The 22,556-nt window shown below is 42.2% G+C and overlaps 1 protein-coding gene across 2 annotated transcripts in view; it reads right to left on the bottom strand.

Annotated features, from left to right (window-relative positions):
- Nucleotides 1-216: 216 nt before the first annotated feature.
- PLEKHO2 (pleckstrin homology domain containing O2) overlaps nucleotides 217-22,556 on the bottom strand; it is a 149,203-nt gene continuing 126,863 nt past the window's right edge. For both annotated transcript variants that reach the window (XM_073653393.1, XM_073653392.1), the window contains 4 exons: nucleotides 18,710-18,826; nucleotides 11,235-11,339; nucleotides 8,873-8,974; nucleotides 217-7,494 (listed from right to left, as the gene is read on the bottom strand). In XM_073653393.1, the coding sequence (XP_073509494.1) occupies nucleotides 6,013-7,494; nucleotides 8,873-8,974; nucleotides 11,235-11,339; nucleotides 18,710-18,826 (1,806 nt within the window). In that variant the 3' untranslated portion in view covers nucleotides 217-6,012. The remainder of the gene's footprint in view (nucleotides 7,495-8,872; nucleotides 8,975-11,234; nucleotides 11,340-18,709; nucleotides 18,827-22,556) is intronic.

Here is a 22,556-nt window from a genome sequence, read left to right as displayed (position 1 = left end):
AAGATTAAGCCATGCAAGTGTAAGTACACACAGATGATACCGTGAAACTGACAATTGCCCATTAAATCAGTTTGTAGAAAAATGTCGTATATCACGTCGTCCATATACAGTCCACAGCACTAATCATAGAGGGAATTCCCTATGAAATGTCCATAATAAGGATAGAGGTCTTAATGGTACAACCTCTGTTTGGAAAATTATTGGAAAAGCAGACGATTGAAGCTATCTGGAAAAAAAAAACTTTAATAGCTTTTTATACAAAGCAATGGTCATGACAAAAATACTATTTTATTCATAGGAAGACTTAACATTTTGTACTAAAAATTGCAGAAACATTGTGCCCCATTTGTGTATTCTATGTAATTACAGTCAGCCACTGGGTTGATAAATGAGTGTACATACCTGATAGTAGTCACATTTTAAGAAAATCTCATCAAGAAAAATGTAACTAAACCACAAAAATTTTCAAATGTTTTAAAACGATTTTCCTAGATCTCTAAAGGGACAGAGTGAGAACCCTGGCAAAGGCCGGGGAAGGTATCCCAGACGTCTTGTGTAGTCTCTCCCAGCTGTTACACTGGATCTGAACCAGCAGGAATGAACATCACCAGCTGAACGAGATCCAGGGCCAAAATCCACTCCTGGCATCAAGTCTGGATAGAATGTGTAATTTAGTGCCAGGCCTCGTAACCAGTTACCGCAAAACACACAGATAATACAATTTAGGTCTTAAACAAGGTCAGCAAGCTGCATAACATTGCTTACATGCCTTTACAGCTGAAGCTACAAGACCTACAGTAAAAGGTTAACTCAAAGAGACTGTTCATGACCCCCCATAGACTAATGTCAGCCAAATGTGCAGACATTGATGGGTTCGGTCCAACAGTCTAATGTGCATAGGAGCCCTAGACAATTTATTGTCGGGGAATATATTGATTTGACATGTCTGATTTCACTTTATTTTCTCGGCGATATACCACCACCAGACATGTCTGGTGACAGATCTCTCATAGAGCACAAAGGAACACTTAGCCGAATGCGTGGCCGAGATGGTTGTCGGCCAAACGATTGACAGATGTTTAATGTGTATGGCAGACGTTAGTAATGGTTCATTTTGTACTTATTTATTCAGGCTCAAAGCTAAGAAAGATGTTTTTATTCTACAATATAAGCATTTAAGGCTAGGGCTCGTGCTCACAACCAAGTGCGGTCCCTTGTTTTCACAGATAGCACTCGCACCTATGATATTCTATGGTGTTGTGCACGTGTGATTTTTTCCTCAGACTGAATGGTCTGTGTAAAAAATCGGAGACATGTCAGCATGTCATAATTTGATCCGAGTTTCCGATCAAAATCGACAATGCAAGTCTGCGTGACCGTAAAAAAAATCAGATTCACTCAGAATGCATCCGAGTATGGTCCGATTTTCACGGCCTGACAGAATGAAGAAGGTGGAGAAATTTTTTTTTTCTCTTTACATCCAAGAAAAACTGATGACACTCTGATCAATCGCTGATGAAAGTCTGGTCAGAGTAATCAGACTGTTTTTCTTGGATGTGGAGACATGGGTCGTGTGAGCCTACCCTTAAAAGAAATCTTATAATTGCAGTTTAAAAACTCAGTGGCAGAAATTGGATAAAATATCTTAGAAGGATTGGGATTGGTGTACAGCAGAGATCAACTTTGCTCAAAACTTTGACTTTGAAAAAGATTTGCTTACAAAGACAACCCATGAAACTGTTAGGACAGATGGTCTTTAGAAAGGGGGAGTCCATTCTTGGGACCCTCTCTATCACCTACAGTGTGTCGCTGCTAAGGCTGCGTGCCCAGTATGCATTTTTCAAGCATTTTTGCCGTGGAATTTCTGCAGCAAAAACGCTTAAAAAATGCTTGGTAATACTGTACGTGCCCCATGGTCCCCAATAATAATCATCATGTGCTGTGCACATGCTGCGGAAATTTCCGCTGCGGATTATCATTGCAGAAAAATACGCAGCATGACCATTAATTTTGCGGACACGCAGCGTAATTGCCGCCATTAACTTGCATTGAAACGCATATTATCCGTATCAGCATATTTGCACACACGGATAATATGCGTTTCTATGTGCGGATGGTACCAGGGTCTGGAGAAGAAGAGACTCTCCTCCAGACCCGGGTACCATAGAACCTGTTAAAAAAAAGAATTTAAAATAAAAAATAAAGATTATACTTACCTTCCGATGTCCCCCGGTGTTTTCTCCGCTCCGCTGATGTCGGCGGTCGCGTGACCTGTCACATGACTCAATGACGTCATCGCAGGTCCTTTCAGACCACCGCGAGCCATACAACAGACCGGATGGAGCGGAGAAAACATCGGGGGACATCGGAAGGTAAGTATAATCTTTATTTTTTATTTTTTACCATTCTTATTCTTTTTTTTTAACTATTACTTGGTCACACTATATAAATCCATGCCGGTTGCATGGATTTATATAGTGTGACCAAGTTGTCAAGCACTTTTCTAATGATGCTAAATTCGCTTGGAAAGCGCTTGATAACCCGCAAGCAAAAATGCATGCAAAAACGCTTGACAAACGCTTCTACCTGGCAGGAAAACGCATGTAAAATCCGCATGCGTTTTTCCTGCCAGGGAGAAGCGGAAAAAATATGCAGAATTTCTGCATCATGGGCACATAGCCTAAGAGAGCAGTATCTATTATTATGAGGTTAATTTAATCCGGCATCAAATAATCTGATGATCAGCAAGAAAGAATTGAAATAAAATGTCTTATTTCACAAGGCAAAGCAAAAAGCTGAGAAAAGAGAACTAATAATAAATGGTTCTGATACAAGACAAAGTTGGGCGTTGAACACACAGATCCATTTAATGATCCAAAAAAATAGGAGCAATGTTTTAGAGGATAAGAAAAACGACTCCAACAGAACAGCACTCCATAGACTCCATAGGGGGTTTCACCACTGTAGTTTCTGATATAGGAAATTGTAGTTTCTACTGGTACTTTTCCCAATCCAAGGCATTTGGGGAAAATTCTACTGCATGGGCTGTTCTGTGTGAACAGAAATGTAAAATATAATATTTACAAAACTATAGAGGACAGAATATGAAAACCCCCCACCAAGAATAAACTTGGCCTTACACAGTGAATTTAGACAGGACAGGAAAGTTTGTAGGAACTCTCGTTCCCATTTACTGGCCCACATAAACCATATGTAAACTTGCCATGAGCAAAATGCTCGTTCATCAGGTAAATGGATCATATAGGCGGCGGCAGCTTACAGATCATGATTTTCTGCAGCATATCAACCCATGTAAGCAGAAGAAGTGCCACTAATAATATTATGCGGTCATTTTAATGATCGTTCTGTCCCTATCTGTACTCATTGACCTGTGTGGACGGTCCAGTAAATGAGTGCCTATCAACTTGTACTTTGCCAGTCAGCACTCGTTAATGGGCGAGACTGGCCCATCTGAATGCACCGTTGTTCTGTAAGTAACTGTTGAGTTTGCATGCAAAAAAATCTCCCATTTTTTATTATAGTAGAATCTCTTAAGTAGTCACACATTTATATCAGTTCCAGTTTTTCAACTAATAGGAATGTCGTAAGTTGGGTTATATACAATAATAGATTATTACAACCCAGCATGGCATATACTGATCAGCCGGAACATTTAAACCACCTGCTTAACATTGAAAGAGGGGGGCATGGACTTCACAAGTTATTCGAAGACGTCTTGTAGTATCTGGTACATATTAGCAACAGATCCTTTAGGTCCTGTACTGTAAATTGTCTACTGTCGTTTTCAGCAGCGCTCCGGTCCATTCCGGCACCACGTGACCACATTTGTAACCGGCCGGATCACACAGCATCTTTTATATGGAGCAGCGGTTACTTTCTCAATATGTCTATAAGACTCAGAACGAGGTTCTAAAGCATTGTTCTGAGTCTCATAGATTGACATTGAGAAAATGATAAAATTGTCCTCGGCTCCACAAAGCAGACACTGTGTGATCCGGAAGGTCATGTGTTGCCGGAATGGACTGGAGCGCCCCTGAAAATAGCTGAAGATGGTGGTCGGTGAATATATTAGTGCACTCATTACACCCACACATGATTGCTAACAAAGCGAGAAATCAAAAAAGAACACACAAAAATAATCACCGAACTGCTCTATTAAATCCATACACTATCTATGGCTGATTTTGTTTCACTCTGGTCTGGAAAAGGTGGAGAATTTTCTAAATTTGGATACATTCAGAAACCTCTCTCATCAATGGCAGATCTTTGTAGCTACTTTGCGGACCAACTCCAATGGCACATATCATATAGAGGTAATGCCTGTCCCTCGGGGACCCAACATATTATAAGGAGACATAATTACAATAACATAATTTCATAATCCATGGATAAGCAATAACAATAAGGTTTTCCCACTGTAATGCAGAATACCAAGTGGATAAGGCCTCATAAAATAGCTCACCAGAGCCGGGATCTGGTATTAGTCCAAGTGACTAGTGCAGGGCAATCTGCTTGTGTGCAGTGTTTCCACTGAAATGAATATACAGTATTTTACATAACCCCAATGAATTTAAAGGAGAACATCTCTTGATGTCATAAAACACTGAAGTGTGAAAACCCTTTAACTGTTAATATATTCCATATCTAGTATCTATACAGGGTGGGATGACCCTGTCTGTAAGAAAAGTTTGCTGTTGTAAATTTTCTAAATTCTTTAAAAGATGCAAGCTCCTTAAGGGGGTTGTCCACTACTCAGACAACCTCTTCTGAATCCTTATGTTTTCCCCCTGTATAATAATAAGACTTATAGTCACCTCCGGTGCTGGCGCCATTCCAGCGGTGTCGGCACTGGCTCTTCCGGGGATAGTGTGACATTGTTATGTCATGTGATCTCTCTGGCCAATCAGCGTTGGCTTCCCTCTCTCCTTCTTTGGACAATCAAGACATCCAGAGGAAGCGAGAGCAGCTGCAGCTCTGACTTCCACCGGACGTCAATTACAACCTTAGGAGAGAAAGTGAAGTCAGTCCAGTGCGGATTGGCCCCAGGGATGGCGCGACATAACAATGTCACGTGAGCCCTAGTAGAGCCAGGGCCGACATTGCTGGAATGGTGCCTGCACTGGAGTTGAGTATGTGTTATTATTTTACTGGAAGGAAATGAGGATTCAGAAGAGGTTGTTCAAGGAGTGGACAAATTTTATACATCTTTTTGGGACTGTTGTACGCCAGAATCAGGAATCTATGAGTTAAAGTAGATTACAGTGAATCTGTTGGATCATTCTTAGCCATGTCCCCTATGCCATTGAGCCAAACCCTTTATTTAAGAAAAAAAGCAAAATTCCTCCCTACCTGTGACTGTTGTTAATGAATATTTGAGAGATATTTTCAACATTTCCGGTAACAGGTAAAACTATAGGGGTATTTCTGCTGTTTATGACTTTTGTGTTTTCATTGGGTGCAAGCCATAATCATCAACATTAACAGAAATAGACACTTGAAATAGATCACTCTGTTTGTAATGACTTTATATAATATATGAGTTTCACTTTTTGTATTGAAGAACTGAAATAAATTAACTTTTTGATGATATTCTAGTTTAGTGAGATGCACCTGTACTAGACATTTGGCTACGAATTACAAGAAATGACCAGAGGTCCTATGTGAATTATAAGTATTTTGTCTTGGACATTGACTATTTGGTCTTCTATTTTGATAATGTGATGGGCTGAGGGCTTGAATAGTGCATTGTTCCTCGACAAGATTATAGTTGGATTCTCTAAATAAATTCTGTGAAACAATAAGGACTTTTTATAAATGATCTAGAAAAGTAACAAGAACATGCCCATTTTATATAAACTGGATGTTGTGGAAACGCTAGGAGCATTGGCTTGGTAACGTCGTAAAGGTGCAAATAGAAACTGATTATAGATAAAGTGCTGAAGCGATTTGTGCTGTATACTATCTACAAATACATCTACTTCCCAACAAGTACTAAAAATGAACAGTTCTCCTTTGGAGTGCAAGTAATTCCTTCTGCTTTTCTTTTTGTGTATCAGTCCCTCCTTCTGGTGTTGTATTTTTGGGTGCCTTGATCTCCATCAGTGCTTCAGAAGCTTCTTGAAGGTCTTTCATTACTTTATTAAGAAGTGTTGCAGAATTAGCATCCAGCCCATTGCCCTCTTCCGCTTTTTCACGTTGACCATTTAAAACCTTGTTTAAAAGGGTTTCTGTTCTTTGCCTGCCACATGCCAACTTCATTTCCACTATGTTTAACCGGTCCTTAGTTAGGTGTAACACAGAGGCATCTTTGCTTCCAAAGTCTATATTGCTCTCTGACAAAAGGTCTCCCATAGAAGATGCCTTTGGTTTACCATCAATGAGGTGCCGTTCTGCTGGCACTGGCTTGTTTTGTCTTTTGTTCAGCAATCTTGTGTCATCCAAGAAAATTGCTGGTTGTTCAGCCGTAGATTTTTGAATATCGTCCGTCATTATGTTTTTCTCCCCAAAGTTGTGCTTTTCTTCATCCTCTGTGTCTTCAATTGTCCTTTCTGTAGATGTATCCCCTGTATCATTTTGGTCATCATCCACATCATTTGCTTCTACTTCATTTTCATTTTGTAGACTGTTTGTACTGTCTTTCTTCTCTATTTCTATACCATCAGATATCATGGTTTGACGAGGACTTGTTTTTACAACTTCTGCTAGGTTCTCTTTGCTTCCTTTCTCGACTGATATGTTCTCTTTTTCTATCCTCTCTGAAGACGGACCCACCCATTTAATCTTCATCTTGTCTGACAAAATTTTAGGTGGGGGTTTTGGTGGAGAACTTGCTATGTTTATTACATTTCCTTCAATTGAACTATTAGAAACTTCAGGTTCAGACTTATTTTCCATATCTGTTTCTGCATTTTCAGACAGGAGCTTTTCACGGGCATAAACGTTTTCTTTCAAGTTTTTGGGCGGAGGAGGTGGCACATGAGAAACTTGAGCATCACTATCTGTTTCAGAAATGGACGGTTCCATAGTTGGAAGATTGCTTTGCTTTGTAGGTGTGATTGGGATCTTTACTGTTTCATTTTGGAGTTTTGTTTCCTCTAGATGCATGGATGGTTCCATGGCTGGAAGATTGTTTTGCTTGGTGGGTGGCATTGGAATCTTTACTGGTTCCTTCTGGGCCTTTGGTTCTTCTGGATGGATTGATGATTCTGTAGTTGAAAGATTGTTTTGCTTTGTCGGTGGCATTGGGACCTTTACTGGTTCCTTCTGAGCTTTTGGTTCTTCTGGATAGATTGATGATTCCGTAGTTGGAAGATTGTTTTGCTTTGTCGGTGGCATTGGGATCTTTACTGGTTCCTTCTGTGGTTTTGGTTCCTCATCCTTTTCTTTTGGAACAGGTGGAACTACTGTTAAAATTCCAGTGTCCAAAGCTTCCAGGCCTAGTCTTAGGGAATCATCAGCTGCAGCATCTGCCACCTACAATAAGACAAGTTAACAAACATTGGTGGTTATAGAGTGAAAAGACATAACAATCAGACTACATTTGAATGTTCATGTTATTAAGAACTATTACTTATATTACTTATATGTATGAAAATTGTCAGCCAGTAACTTGGATTTGCAACAGCATTACTCCATGCTTCATGGGCATGCACAGGGAATCTGGGTATACCTGCCCTTGGCTTCATCTGAAGTACCATAGCACAGCTCTTTCCCTCTCTCTCTACCACTGCATATAATGTCGAAGCAAGTACATATGGCTTCACTGTTCCTGCTCAAGAAGGAAAATTTTAGGAGCAATTCTGATGATGTCAGATCCCCTTTAGTATGTGAATCATTCCACAATGGGCATTATTACAGTCCAGACAACATGACTATTCAAAGGAGTGGCCGGCTTGTGACTAGTGGATGTGAGTTAGCATATTGCATATTCCAGATAGAAAGAAATTTCAAAGCAGTCTGGAACGCTACTTTAGAGACAAAGAACATGGCGATAATGATATACTTATCCATATCCATGTGACAGTGTTTCTTTAAAAGAGATGCTCAGTTGTAAGAAGTTCCAGTAATAAAGTAGTGGTGTTTCATAGCTAGGTTATCATGTGGCTCTCTCATTATCTTCAAGAAATATACAACCTTGCTGGAAACTATACCTACTTTTCCTATGGAAACTCTCAGCAGAATTTCACGCCCAAAACTATCTATATGTGCATGTAGCTCTTTCAAAGACAAGTTCAGCAACACCTCTATTTGGCCAGTCTGTTCCTCTGGCCAAGTACTAAGAAATCAGTGTTTGAATTGTAGATCTGAAGCCTCTGTCACTCCAGCTCTATTCCCTACCCAGGACCGCCTCCTCCTGCTTGACTGACAGCCTCTATGCTGTGTGACTTCAGGCAAAAGAGTTGTTAGTCAAGCAGGAGGAGGCGGCTTTGGGCAGGGAATAGAGCTGGAGTGGCAGAGGCTTCACATCTACCATAGTTTTTCATCCTCATTTGCATATCAATTCAAAAGCTGATTTCTCAGTAATAAAGGAACGGACTGGCCATGTAAAGGTATTGCTGGACTTGTCTTTCCACATGCATATATAAATAGTTTGAGGTGTGAACTCCTGCTGACAGTTTCACTTTAGTGCAATATCTTTTTAAAATCTAATATCTAACTTTCCTAGCAAATTTCCTGCATTTTGGGCCATTGTATAGGGAACACTGCTAATAAAATACATCTGTGTCTTACAGGGCAAGATATTGGTGGAAATATTAATAAAAACTGTTTTTTGAGTGATTTATAAGTAATTTATTCTAATTGATGTCTACCGACTAAAAATCAATATTTGTGTAAATGTTTTTTGACAAACCTCTTTGAGATGGATTCTCGTGGGAGGTCTTCTTTTTGCAGCTCCCACCTTAGCACGATCCCGAGTAACATGTTCTAGTGAACATTTGGGGTCTACCTTAACCTAAAAATGGACAATGACAAAACAGAATTAAGACTAGAGTGATTGAGATAGTCTATAAAACAGGAGACAAAAGTGGGATCTGGAAATAGAAATCAGTTTAATAACCTTTTAGATACAGTTTTTAAGCCTTCATCAAATAAAGACCGTTCTCACCTTCTTGTCCCTTGTAGTGGAAAATTGAAGCAGAGCTACTTAGTGAACCCCCTAGGTCAGCGTAATGGTGCCTACGGCAGCAGACCACATGGGTTTTATTATTGGGCATGTAATCAGCATTAAAAATTTGGACTCATGTAGAAGTGTGTTTGGGGGAGGGAAGTATCGTAGCATGTGCACAAGTATTGAAAGAGGCAAGGTTATTAATAAAAGTTCAACAACCAGGGATGACAACACTTTTTTTTATTTTTTAGCACATCAAAAGCCCAGTTAAAGGGAATTTGTCAGCAGGTTTTTGCCATTTAATAGGAGAGCAGCATAATGTAGGGGCAGAGACTCTGATTTCAGGGATGTGTCACTTATTAGGCTGTGTGCTGTAGTTTCAATAGTGTTTTATCAGCAGGAGATTATCACTAGAGGACTAGGTCTAGCCAGTCAGGCTAATCTGTGTAACCCCGTCCCCACCACTGATTGGCAGCTTGCTGACAATGTGCAGTGTACACAGGAACCTGCCAATAAGGGGTGTGCAGGCTCAACATTTTGACCACTACTACAGGGATTCTATCCAAACTAAACAGGTAAGTGACACATCTCTGGAATCAGGATCTCTGCCCCTACATCATGGTGCTGTCAGATTACATAGCAAAAAGCAGCTGACAGATTCCCTTTAATAAAGAGTTGTCCGCAAGAAGAGAATCTCTTTAATGCATTATTAAAATACTATAGGCCCCTATTAATTAATGCATTTGCACTTTTTGTTGTCAAGGCATTGGTACTTTTAGCTTGTTTTTCTATTGCGCCTTTTCCTTTTTTCAATTCATGCTTTTTTTTTTAAAGTCTATTTTATGTGTCCACAAGTTGTTTTTTTTATTTATGTTCGCCAATTTTGGCCAGTGTTTGGGATTACCAGATGTCTTCAGTTTTAAGACTTTTTACCTTTCTTAAAATAGTTGCTAAATTTTTGCGTAAAAGTATTCCAGTAGCTCTCTGGAGTAATTTTATGTACCACTACATTTTTTGTACAAATTTAGCAAAACTTTTTGCCTTTTTGCACTAAAAATTCACAAAAAAAGGTTGAAGACAATAACAAAGAGCATTTTTTATTTTGCGCAAAATTCAAGTTTGCCGTTTTGAAGAACCTGGCACAAAAAAATGTCTGAATCACAGAAGACAAAAAAAGTAAAGCGATTTAAAAAAAAAATGCAAATAATCAATAGAGGCCTATTGGTTATTTGAAATATGTATTACATGCTACACTTTTAGCTGCTTCGTCACAGGGTGTATCTGATAAATTCCTCTACCGCAATTAATGTAAACCATTATAAAGGTTAATTCCCTGTATCTCAGGATATGCATGTGGGCTGTCATGTGAATATTCTTACACCATGACTACATTAGTAATAAATATAAGATAGCAACACAACAAACTAGAAATAGTATAATATATATGTGCAATGGGTTATTCATTAATCTTAAATGCTAAACCCACTCAGATAAACAATGAACAACCACGTAATTCTTTTTAAAAAAATTCAGGATATGCATGTGGGCTGTCATGTGAATATTCTTACACCATGACTACATTAGTAATAAATATAAGATAGACACATGGAGAAAATGGAGGAGGAAGAAAGAGAAAAGATTATGGAAGAATAGTATGTACCCAGGTGACTCATAATTCCAAAATGGGCTTGTCGCTTCCTACCCCCAGTTATTTAAAAGGGGTTTCTTTTTTGATTTATCAGAATCCAAAGGGTAACGTTTCTCCTTGCGGAGATTGACACGTTAAGCATGTCAAGGTGAGGAGACTTTTAAGCTGCAATGCTCCTCTGAGAAATATGCAAATTGTCTCTTCAGAGAGGAAGAGGACCAGAACTCTAGTGCCACTTATAGGAAGTAGCAATCCTAAAAGTCAATATTGACTCTCTAACGAGCCTTGTGTCACATGATTTAGGATAAAAGCCAGAACCAGAATCTCTTGTCATATGACAAGGCTTGTTAGAGAGTCGATATTGACTTTTAGAATTGCTACTTCCTATAGGTGGCACTAGAGTTCTAGTCCTCTTCCTCTTTGATTTATCAGCTCATCCTCATTTTGTTACACTACCTCATCAAAGACTTTGTTTTTTCCTCTGTTTATCCCATCATTCAGAGCCTGGATCCATACATCTCTTTCTTCTGTATTCTTAGCTTGGAATTTCACATCTTGCACCTAAGACAACAATTTTTATTATTCTTTGTCAATTTAATATTATATGAATTTATTGATCATAGATATGTATGTAGCCAAAATGAGGTCAGCACTGAGGCTCAGTGGTTAGCACTATAGCCATGCAGCGCTGGGGTCCTGGGTTCAAATCCCACCAAGGACAACATCTGCAAGGAGTTTGTATCTTCTCCCCGTGTTTGCGTGGGTTTCCTCCCACATTCCAAAGACATACTGATAGGGAATCTAGATTGTGATACACATTAGTAGAGATCTGTCTGAACCCAAAATTCAGGACTATTAACCATTTGCTTCCCAACCCTCTCCAGATTATATCAGGGGAAGAAGGATCTGACTTTTTGAGTTTCACCTCTCAATGCTTTTGCTCTCCCTGGTGATGAGCCATTTCCAGGGGTGTCTGGCAGTGTCTGGTATACACCATTCTCCCCAATTAGCTGAGCATACAAGTGTTTGGAGGTTTGGGAGAAAAACTGGAGATCAAACTATATCAAAGTGAATTTGTCATGTCAGATAATTGTATTAACCTGCAGATATAGGGTTAATCAGGAGGTTAATAAAGTTAGAATGGTGCCCAGCCGCTGTACTGAAGTTGCAACAACTGGGAGAAAATAAAGTTTGTTACTCCTGGGAGCTGCTGGTTTTTAGTCATACAGGCGTGAGAGGGAAGCTACACTCATTACTCAGTATACAGTGAGTGGCGGCTGTAAGCACGCCCCGACACTTTGACTGACAGCTGGTTCTACAGAGCATCAGTGCAGAACTGGCTGTCAGTCAAGGTGCCAAGCCGTGCTTACAGCCACCGCTCACAGTATACTGAGGGCGCTGTGCGTGATGACTGTGGCCGCACCGCACACCTGTATGGCGATGGCTCACAGAAGGAATAAAGTTCATTTTTTCCCATGAGCTGTGCTTTCAGTTCAGTGGCCAGGCGCATTTCTAATGTTAAAACTGACAGATTAATCCTATATCTGCAGCTTAATAGCATTCCCCAACATGACAGATTTCCTTCAAGGCTGGTGAAACGCTTTATACAGCTGACGCTTCAATTGACCTTCAGCTTCATCTTCTGAACCCTACACACAATCGCTCATTTTCCCTTACGATGAGTTCATAGAGCAAAGTGCCGTACGGCTTTACATCCTCTCTCACTGTAATTCATTTGGTGCATATCAAATAATCATATATTGCTGAACTTTACACCCAGGAATGAAATGTTTTAGTTAAAGGGAATCTGTCATCATGTTTTTGACGCGCCCCCTGGGCCAGTGCTGTAGGGGATACCCGGAGCCGGATCTGTATGGGGGTAGTAGTCCTTGTGGCGGTGACCCGGTCCGTGCCCAGGGTGTCAAACTAAGTGGCAGTCTATGGCAGTAGATGTTACTTTGATTGTCGACTACGCCACCCGTTGAGTGCGGCTTCAAAGCCGCCGCTGCAGAGCAGTCCACTGAGGCCGGTGGTATATGTGCAGCAGTGATGGTATAACCCCCAACGGGAGGGGTATGGCCTCAGGGCAGCAGGTGTAGATGATGGGGGTTGTGATGATGCAGAAAGAAGATTCAGAGTCAGGAGATGCAGTTCAGGGTTTTTACTTACTGGTGTTCTTGTGGTCACTCTGGCCTTGAGTGACCACCCGAGCCGTGCTGCGTCCACCAGGTCCTGGACTCGGCCAACCCCCAGGCAATTCCAGAGCGTGGTCCTGAGCTCCTTTCTGACTCTCCCTTCCTCTGGCCGTCCCCACCAGGGATCCACTTTTGGCCGGCTCCCTCGGGTCTCTTGGTGGTCAAGCCTCCTCTGGGCTCCCTGACCCTATGCTTGGTGTGCCTTTCTAGTGGATTTGGTGAGGGTCGTGGCAGATCCTGACCACGACCTCCGGTTCCTGGCTAAGGGTTGCTTCTGCCTCTGCCAGCTTGGGATCCGGTACCCGTGTCCGCCAACCCTTCACCCTTCTGTCCTTATTCTGGGATCTTGGGGTTCTTTCTTGTTTCCTCTCTGGGTCCTTCTGACTCCTCTCTCTCTCTCTCTCTGCAGGCTCTGCTCTGGAGCTGGGCCCAGCCGGAGCCACAGCTCCCTGTCAGCCCTTCTGGCTGAGCTCCTCTGCTCTGCTCTTCTTCTGACTAAAGACCCTATTCTAAGATGGTGCCCACCTTATATACTCCCTCTATGTGTGAGCCCAGGTGACCAGCACCCAATGGGCTCCTAGCTTTACCCAGACTACTCCCCCTATCTGCCCCTACACTACTGGGATGTTCCACCCCCCTCCCACTCCAGCCAGGGACAGACACTGTCGTACCTGCACATTTCTCTAGTGGGAGTACCATCGGTCTGTTCCCCGGAAATGGGATGTGTGTAGTGCATGCAGCTAACTGAGCTCAGTTCCACACTCCATCCTTACCCGGGAGTGGAATACCACACCTCTGGCTTGAGGTGTAATACCCCTGTAGCAGCCAAATCCTCAGGGTGCTACATTTTGCCATCTAATCTGACTGGAGCATAATGTAGAGACAGAGACCTTGATTTCAGCAATGTGTCTCTTACTGAGCTGCTTAGTTGTAGTTTTATCATCAGGAGACTATCATTAGATGACTAGTAAACCTGCTGCCATGTAGTCCTCCATATTCATGAGCTGTGTATAACCCCGCCCCAACACTGATTGGCAGCTTTCTGCCTATGCACAGTGTACACAAAAGCTGCTAATCAGTGGTGTGGGCGGGGTTACACAGAGCTCAGCATTCAGAGAGCTGCTAGAGCTGCAGCAGAGAAAACAGTGATATTATCAAAAATGTAGCAAGCAGCTCAGTAAGTGACATATCGCTGGAATTAGGGTCTCTGCCCCTACATTATGCTGCTCTCAGATGGGAGCAAAAGCCTGGTGACAGATTCCCTTTAGAGAAAACAAAATATTAGCAAGTTAGCATGATCAGATGTGAGGACCCCACACTGTTAGGCCATGTGCACATATTGAGCATTTGGTCAGTATTTTACATCAGTATGTGTAAGCCAAAACCAGGAGAGGAACAATCAGAGGAAAAGTATAATAGAAACACGTCACCACTTCTGTATTATTCACCCACTCCTGGTTTTGGTTTACAAATATTGAAGTCAAAAACTCACCAAGTCCTCAATGTGTGCACGTGGCCTTAGGATGAATCAATATTTTTGGTCTTTTTTCGATTTTTCAAAACTTCCAACTAACTTGTTCCTATTCACACTGATAGGCCAGTTTACACGTTCAGTATTTGGTCAGTATTTTATATGCATAATAGAAACACGTCACCACTTCTATATTTATCACCCACTCCTGGTTTTGGCTTACAAATACTGATGTAAAATACTGAGTAGATACTGAACGTGTGAACGTGGCCTTACTGTCCTGCATAGTTTCTCTTACACGGGTAAGTAGGAGAAACTACACAGGATACTGCTGAGTTAGTGCTCTTCTGTAACGTGTAGATTCTCCTCTGAAACAGGTGTGAAAAAGTGAAAAACCAAGATGTTGGCGCTTCCACTGTATAATAATGCTGGATAGCAGAAATGCGTTGTGTTTTTAATACCGTTTTTTACAATACACCGCACAGAACGTTGGAGCCTACCACTCCATTGTGTTTTCTACAAAATACTTTTTTGTTCATCATTGCAATTCTTATCATACAGTGGAACCGCTGGCATCTTGGTTTTTCACTTTTTCACATCTATTTCATCTTTGGAAGGATTCACCCACGGCTTACCACGCCGGCAGCAGGCCACTACTAAGGATTACCATGAGATATACTCCATTACAGTCTTATAAGGTAAACAGTATTCCTTTCTCACCTGCAACCGTCCTTCACATTTTTAATTCTACGCTTAGATAGTGCTCCCTTATCTCCTTTTTACTCTAGGTAAGGCCACGGCCCCACTATCAGTATTCGGTCAGTATTTTTTCTCAGGAGTGGGAGCTAAAACGAGGAGTGGGTGATAAATGCAGAATTGGTGACTTGTTTCTATTATACCTTTTCTCTGATTGTTCCTCACCTGGTTTAGGCTCCCACTCCTGAGAAAAAATACTGACCAAATACTGACCAAATACTGATAGTGGGGCTGTGGCCTTAGACTCCATCTCTGACGCAGGTGGCAGAGATGGCTCCAGATATTTAATTTTTTTTTACGGCCTGCCCCCAGTACCCGGTCTTATACTCACCCTCCCCTAAGTAGGGGACTTAGATTTGAAGCACGAATCCAGCGGTAAAGTAAAAAAAACAACCCACTGGAGTCGTGCTTTAAAAGCTCATTCTCATCTGGATATAAATTGGACGAGTGCAATCCGATAAAAAAATCGGATTGCACTTTGACTAATGTTATTCAATCATTCCCTGCTCATCTGTGAGTTTTTTCTCACCTCGGATCAGACTGAGAAAAAAATTGCTGCATGCTGCTAGTAGCCGCTTATATCGGATAAGACTTGCCAATGCAAGTCAATGGGCGTGAGAAAAAAAGAATCGCACGCCACATGGACCATGCATGTGCCATCCGATTTTTACGCATACATCTCAAAGGAAACCGAACATTTCATCAGCCAAGTACAGTAAATTCACATCCTAATCCACCAGAATAGAATAGATAGAAATATGCCAGTGAGATATATAATTAGTGCAGTGTGTGTGTAGATTTCTGTACTTGTATTTAGCTAAAAAATCAATACAAAAATGAAAAATAGCGGATGTGCAGTAAATTCTCATGCTGCAAGCAGTGATGTCGGTAAGGTTACCGCAGTTCAGCAGCTGTGACCTGCGGTAACCTTAATCACGTCACCGCTCATCACAGCAGCCGGGTTCTCACACTGCGCAGCGCGAGACCAGCAGTGGCTGCTGCTCTAGTCTATGGAGTTGCATTCTCTGAACATGGTTCCATAGACTGGAGGAAGAAGATGGGGATCGTCGTGGGACCTCCATATTATAGATGACGGCAGACCCTGTGGATTACTTTTATGGTTAATAAATGGGTAACAGAGGATAATTGTCAGGGAGTGCTTTTTACAATTAAAGGGCTTTTCTGTGTGTTTATTTCTTTTGACTACGGTGTTAGTAATGGGGTGGTCTGATAGATGCCTCTCGATTACTAACCCCTGGGCTTGATGTCAGTGCACATTACACAGCTGACATCAACCCCAAAACCATTACATCGATTGCCATTGCACCAGGGAAATCGGGAAGAGCCGAGGATACGCACCAGAATTGCTGCATCTAATGGATGAGCCATTTCTGGGGCGGCTGAAGGCTGGTCTTATTAGACTGGGAAGGGGACATTATCCATGGCCCTTCCCAGTCTATTAATATCAGCCTGCAGCTGTCTGCTTAGCCTTTGCTGGTTATTAAAAATAGGGGGGACCACATGTCATTTTTTTTAGGGTCCCCCTTTTTTAATAACCATTAAAGGCTAAGCAGACAGCAGTGAGCTGATATTGATAGGCTGGGAAGCTCCATGTTTATTGAACCGTTCACAGACTAATAAGACCAGCTCACAGCTGTCTGCTTTCCCTTAGCTGGTTATTAAAAATAAGGGAGACCCCACCCCAATTTTTGTTAATTTAATTAATTATTTATTTAATAGATTAAATAAGGCTAAACACCCTTTAGTGCCACATGGAAGGCACTAAAGGGTGCTAGTTTATTATATGTAGGTGTACTCGGCAGCCGGGCCCCTGTGTATGCTGGTAGGGGAGTTTAACGGTGGCTGGCCCGGTCCATGACCCAGGGTGGTCAGTGCAAAAGGGGGGAACTTTTATATGGGTTTTTTTTGGGGGATTGTTCGTGACGCCACCTATGGATTGCGGCTAAAGGGTGCCGCCGCTGCGGAGCAGTCCTCTGGAGCTGGTGTTACGACAGCAGGGATGGTGTGGCTCTCCACAGGTAGAGCTAGCTCCAGGGCAGTGTAGAACGTGTAGGTTGCGCTGGGCGTTGTAGTGCAGGGAGGGAATGATGGCGCAGATTAAAGAATGGACGGAGGCAGAGCGGTGCAGTCATCCGAGTTTTTACTCACAGTTCTTATGAGGGTTCCACTGATGCACTGTACAGGTGTCAGCCTCCCACATCGCGCTGCATTCACCAGGCATGGGTTCAGCACTTCCTCAGGTAGATCAGGAGTACCAGGCAGAACCCCACTTTCTCGTGTTCCTAGCTAGACCATCTTCACGCTGGGTCTTTCTCCCTCCTGCCCTGCGCTTCTCACTCTCAATCCTGCTCGGGTGCTCTGAAGTCCCTCCTGTCCGTCGGAGTTCACAGACCTGCTTGACCCTTACAGGGATTAGAATGAGGCTGTCTTCTGACAGATTCGGGGCGTACGGGTGCCGTTCTGCACTCGCCATACCCCCTAGGATCCCTTCTTAGAACGGAGCCTACTCCTCTGCTCCCCTCCTGGGCCTCTGACACTACGCCCTAGTTGTGGAGCAGAGCTCCTACTGAGACTCTGCTCCCGGACTGTTCTTCTGAACTGTCCTCCCACTGACTGATCCTAAGATGGCTTCCCTTTATATACCTACTACTATGGTGCTCCCTCTAACTACTTCCTCCACCCACACCCACTACTGGTTCCCCTTACCTTTGGGTTCCCCCCACTACAACCAGGGTCAGGGCTCAGCAGGAAAACACATTGCATCTTGCCCTTCCAGCCGGCCTGGAGCAGTGTAGTGTTGGATGCAGGTGTTGGGGTTCCGGGCAGCACTCCCTCCTTACCTGAGAGAAGGAGACACCACACCTCTGGGTGAGGTGCAGTACCTCTGTGGCGACTGAACCCTCAGGGGCGCCACACTTTGATTTTAATTCCACCTCATCCTACACATTGCAAAGGGTGGACTATGCACTGCCATCCACAGCAGTGAAATCCACTACACAGATCAATTTCTGCAGCGTATTTTTTCTGCAGTTTGGGGTTGAGATTTAGGTAAACCGCATTCACATTGCTGGTACTGTAATACGCAGCAGATTTTCCACAAGTCAATCAGCAGTTGAGAATCTACTGCATTTACGTGAGAACATACAATAAAAAGGCACACCCAAATGAGTAGATGACAACACATCTATATGTAACACACAGCTTGGATACATAAGTTGCAGATTTCCGAATCATTTTGTTTTATATACACTCTTCATAGAGAGCACCTCTCTTAATTAGGGGCTTAAGCCATATTGCCCCCTACCTTTGTTATAAGGTGCCCAAAATCCAGAAAATACAAAAATGACATAAGGCGTCTAGATGCCTCAATGGCTCATCCACTGAATCTCAGAGAACAACACGACCAAGTAGCACAAATCACTTAAACCTAAGTTCTGGTCCAAAATATAAGCCATATTTTAACTGTTCAGATGATCTAAATAATTTACCTTAGTGCCTGGAGACGGGATTAAATTAAAATGCTTTTTTCGTTTGAGGAAAGCTTTTTGATCTTGGCAACGTTCATAATTGGCAAGCTCCAGTGTCTCCAGACATCTCTGCCCATCCTGTAGGAAAACAGTGAAGTAAAAGACATTTTATCAAAAACCACCACAAATGCATGAAATGGGGCAGCGGAATTAGAGACAAATGAAACCTCAAATTGGATCAAAACGGGGTTGTCAACTCAGGTGTCCTGCTGAACTCTGATCAGCTCTTACTTTTGGCATTCCCATATGTTCCTTGTAATGGAGCCCATGTAAATGGTTTCACGAGCATATGATACTCATCTTAAGGGCTCACTGACATGGCTATATGTTCTCTCATGTAAGAGAATCGGGCCGATTATGCTAATGACACTCGGCTCAAACTCTGTCAGAGTCTGATCTGAGTGTCACCTTACTGTGATGCGATTCTCTCGCATTAGAGAATCGCATCACAGGTGTGGAGAAGATGGAGAACTTAATTTCTCCATCTTCTCCATTGTTTCTGTGTCAATAATTGAACTGCACTCAAATGAAATCCAAGTGCCGTCCGATGTTTCACATGCATCCATTAACTCGTATGGGTGCACGTGATCCAATTCTCGGATGTACCCGTAGCATGCTGCGATTGTTTTCTCATGCTGAATTGGCATGAGAAAAAAAAAAAAATCACAGATCAGCACTTGCCCATAGTATAACATTGGGCTGAATGCTATTCAATAAAATATCGGATAGCACTCATGTTATACGCAAGTGTGAGCGAGCCCTTAGTGGAAGGTCCCCTGGATCACACAATTTAGGATGATTTTGGAAAATATTGTTTTAAAAAATCCAACAAACTTGTTTCATTCATTTGTTCATAAATATTTTATGCAGATGAGTTATTTCTACAAAAATCATTTTTGATTTGAGGTACAATAAAACATTTATACTGTTTATAGAACTATAATAATTGGACAATTATGAGACAAAGGGAGTTAGGCTGAATTCAGACATCCGAGTATTATAGTCTGAGTACAGACCCTGATGTTCGGACCGGCTGTCGGTCTCCTGACCCAAACTCAACAGCCTTGGAGGCATTTATGGGGTTGTTGAGTTTTCACCACATAAAATACTCTTGAACTAAAAGTAAGTGAAAGCAGTAAAAATAAAGTAAATTTTCCACCATTTTCCCTGTACCCAAATGTGGAGCCAGCTGCCGTTTCATGCCCTATATTGTGATGGCAATCTTTTTTATTTTTGAGAAATGGAATTACAAGAGATGGGCATGAAACCCATATTCATGAGTGCTTTTTTGTATGCAGAATTCTGCATAAAAAATCTTGTTAAAATTGCCTACTAAATACCACCCGCTAACTGGGCGTTCATATTGTTGTTTAGAAGCGCAATGATTTTTTTTAAAACTGCTTTAATAAGTGTCATTTATAATATATGTGACAGGGTCCGGGGTCCCTCGTGCTCCGTCGCACATGTTTGCACTTACGAGTGAGAGAAATAGAATAGCTAATAATATAAAATTACTTAATCCTTTTGGTCATATCATAAATTTAGTATCTAACTGGGAACATAAAATGAACTGAGGGTTATGAAATTCAATATTAATGTCTGTGTTTATACACATCCGTGAAAAAATGTTACCGATGTCGTCAGTGTGTCGTCAGTGTGTCGTCAGTGTGTCCGTTTTTGCCATCAGTGTTTTTCACAGATGGATAAAGAAATAAATTACAAATCTTCTCCTATCCCTTGCAATGTTAAACACGGACAGAACATGGATGTCACGCGGATGCCATCCGTGTGCTGTATGTGTTTTTCATGGACCCATAGACTTGTATTGGCCCTTTTAATCTGTGCTGCCGGAAAAAAAAAACAGACATGTCTCTGTGTGTTTTGCACAGACACACGGTCCACGAAAAACACTGACATATGAACAGCACAATAGATTATAACTGGTACATGATGTATCCCTGAAACAACATGTACGGCTTGAATGAGGCCTTAAAGGGGTATTCCCATCTCCAAGATCCTATCCCAATATGTAGTAGGTGTAATAATAATAATATTAGTAAATACCTTCAACTAGAAATGTAGTATAGTTCTTCAGATTAGCTATGTCACTTACGCAATGTGCAGGTCATTGCAGTAGCTTAGGTATCCATGGTTACAACCACTCATATAGTGACAGTTGTTAGTGGTTGTAACTATGGATACCTAAGCTACTGGAACACCCTGCACATGGGGTAAGCGACATAGCTTATCAGAAGAACTATACTAGATTTCTAATTGGAAATATTTGCTAATATTATTATTATTACTCCTACTACATATTGGGATAGGATCTTAGAGATGGGAATACCCCTTTAAGCGAAGTAAATCATACAATTTTATTCCAATTGTGTGAGTACTACTCCTCGCACAGATTGTTGTGGGCCCCTATATGAGACCCATGGTCCTGACCCTGGACCACACTACACCTTGTACTGCCCTGATGGTGGTTCTGGCTGTTCTTTAACTTGCAGGTAAAATTCTCAGTAGTTCTGCGGGACAATCCCACAGCTAATATGTCTGATTTCTATAAAAATCTACTAAGGAACTGCTTAGTAATTAAAACAGTGGACAATTCCCATATATGTAGCGTCATATACAAACGTGTCTTTAGCATTTCAGAGAGTTTTGCCAATCGCTGCCAAACAGCTGCCATGTTACTGTAAGAGTGACAGGTGTCACAGATTCATGTTGTGCAGAACAGATTTTTTTCCAGTGCAACTTGGCCAAGTTTTCTATTCATAAAAACCAGTATCTTGGCAGGAAACACAGGTGCCTGACATTCCTGAGAAAAGAGGATACCACTGGTGACACCAGATTCAGCGCTCCCTCGCTTTGTTTTTCCACGCATTGTAAAACTTTCCAAACATTTCTTAAAGGGGTGGTCTGAAGGTCTGAAGGCAAAGTCATTTTCATTCTAACTCCCTATCTATTTAATGCATAATCTAAACTATTTTCTAATATATTTGCATTAAAAATTCCCTACACTTCCCTAACTACACTATCTAACTGCTTTTCGATTTTTTTTTTCCCCTACTCCCTTTCTGATGACACTTCGTTTAAGAATCACAGTGCATGTGTGGCACCCCAGGGGTCTGGTTGCCACAGTAATAGAAATATTATGTCTGAGAGCAAGTGGGAGGTTTCTCTGGTCAGGAGCCCTAAGCATGCAACACCGCCCGCCCAGACCTGGGAGGGGAGGAATCTGCCCTTATAAACTGGGTCTGGGGCGGGATTAGAGAGTGAAGTCCCAGACAGAGATGCAGTCAGGTCTGGAGGACAGCAGACAGAGGGAAAGCAAGAACTAGGAGCTCTGTAGGAGCAGGAGCGAGTGCCAGAGGCTGGAAGCTAGAAAGCTCACCTTGGCTGAAGACACTAAACCCGGACACGGAGTCCGAGGCTGTGAGGACATCCAGGTCCAGCAGCAGAATCCAACCGGCAGGGGATTCCATGTCCTCTGGCCTTAGAAGCCCGGAGGCATGGTCACAAGCAAGGGACCAGCACCGCCATCGTGAAGCGGAGGCTAACGGAAGGCCCCAAGTCACCGGCCATACGGGTGAGCACCACACGGTATACTCAGGGACGTGGGCTACTTCTACCCGCATAGAGCAAGGTAGCCAGGAAAGAGTGCAGATAGTCGGGGAGGCCTACAACTCCACCTGGCCAGGGGAGATCCTACTTGCTTACAGACTGACCAGGCCCCTACTGCTAACCAGTACTCCAGGGAGGGTCTGCGTTATACCATCAGTAAAGACTCTGAACTGCACCACAC

Source organism: Phyllobates terribilis, unplaced genomic scaffold (genome assembly GCF_046119375.1).
Source record: "Phyllobates terribilis strain yellow unplaced genomic scaffold, ASM4611937v1 Scaffold_11__3_contigs__length_659146591, whole genome shotgun sequence".
Lineage (NCBI taxonomy): Eukaryota > Metazoa > Chordata > Amphibia > Anura > Dendrobatidae > Phyllobates > Phyllobates terribilis.
The sequence above is the reverse complement of the archived record's forward strand: the minus strand, read 5'-3'. Positions and strand labels throughout refer to the sequence as shown.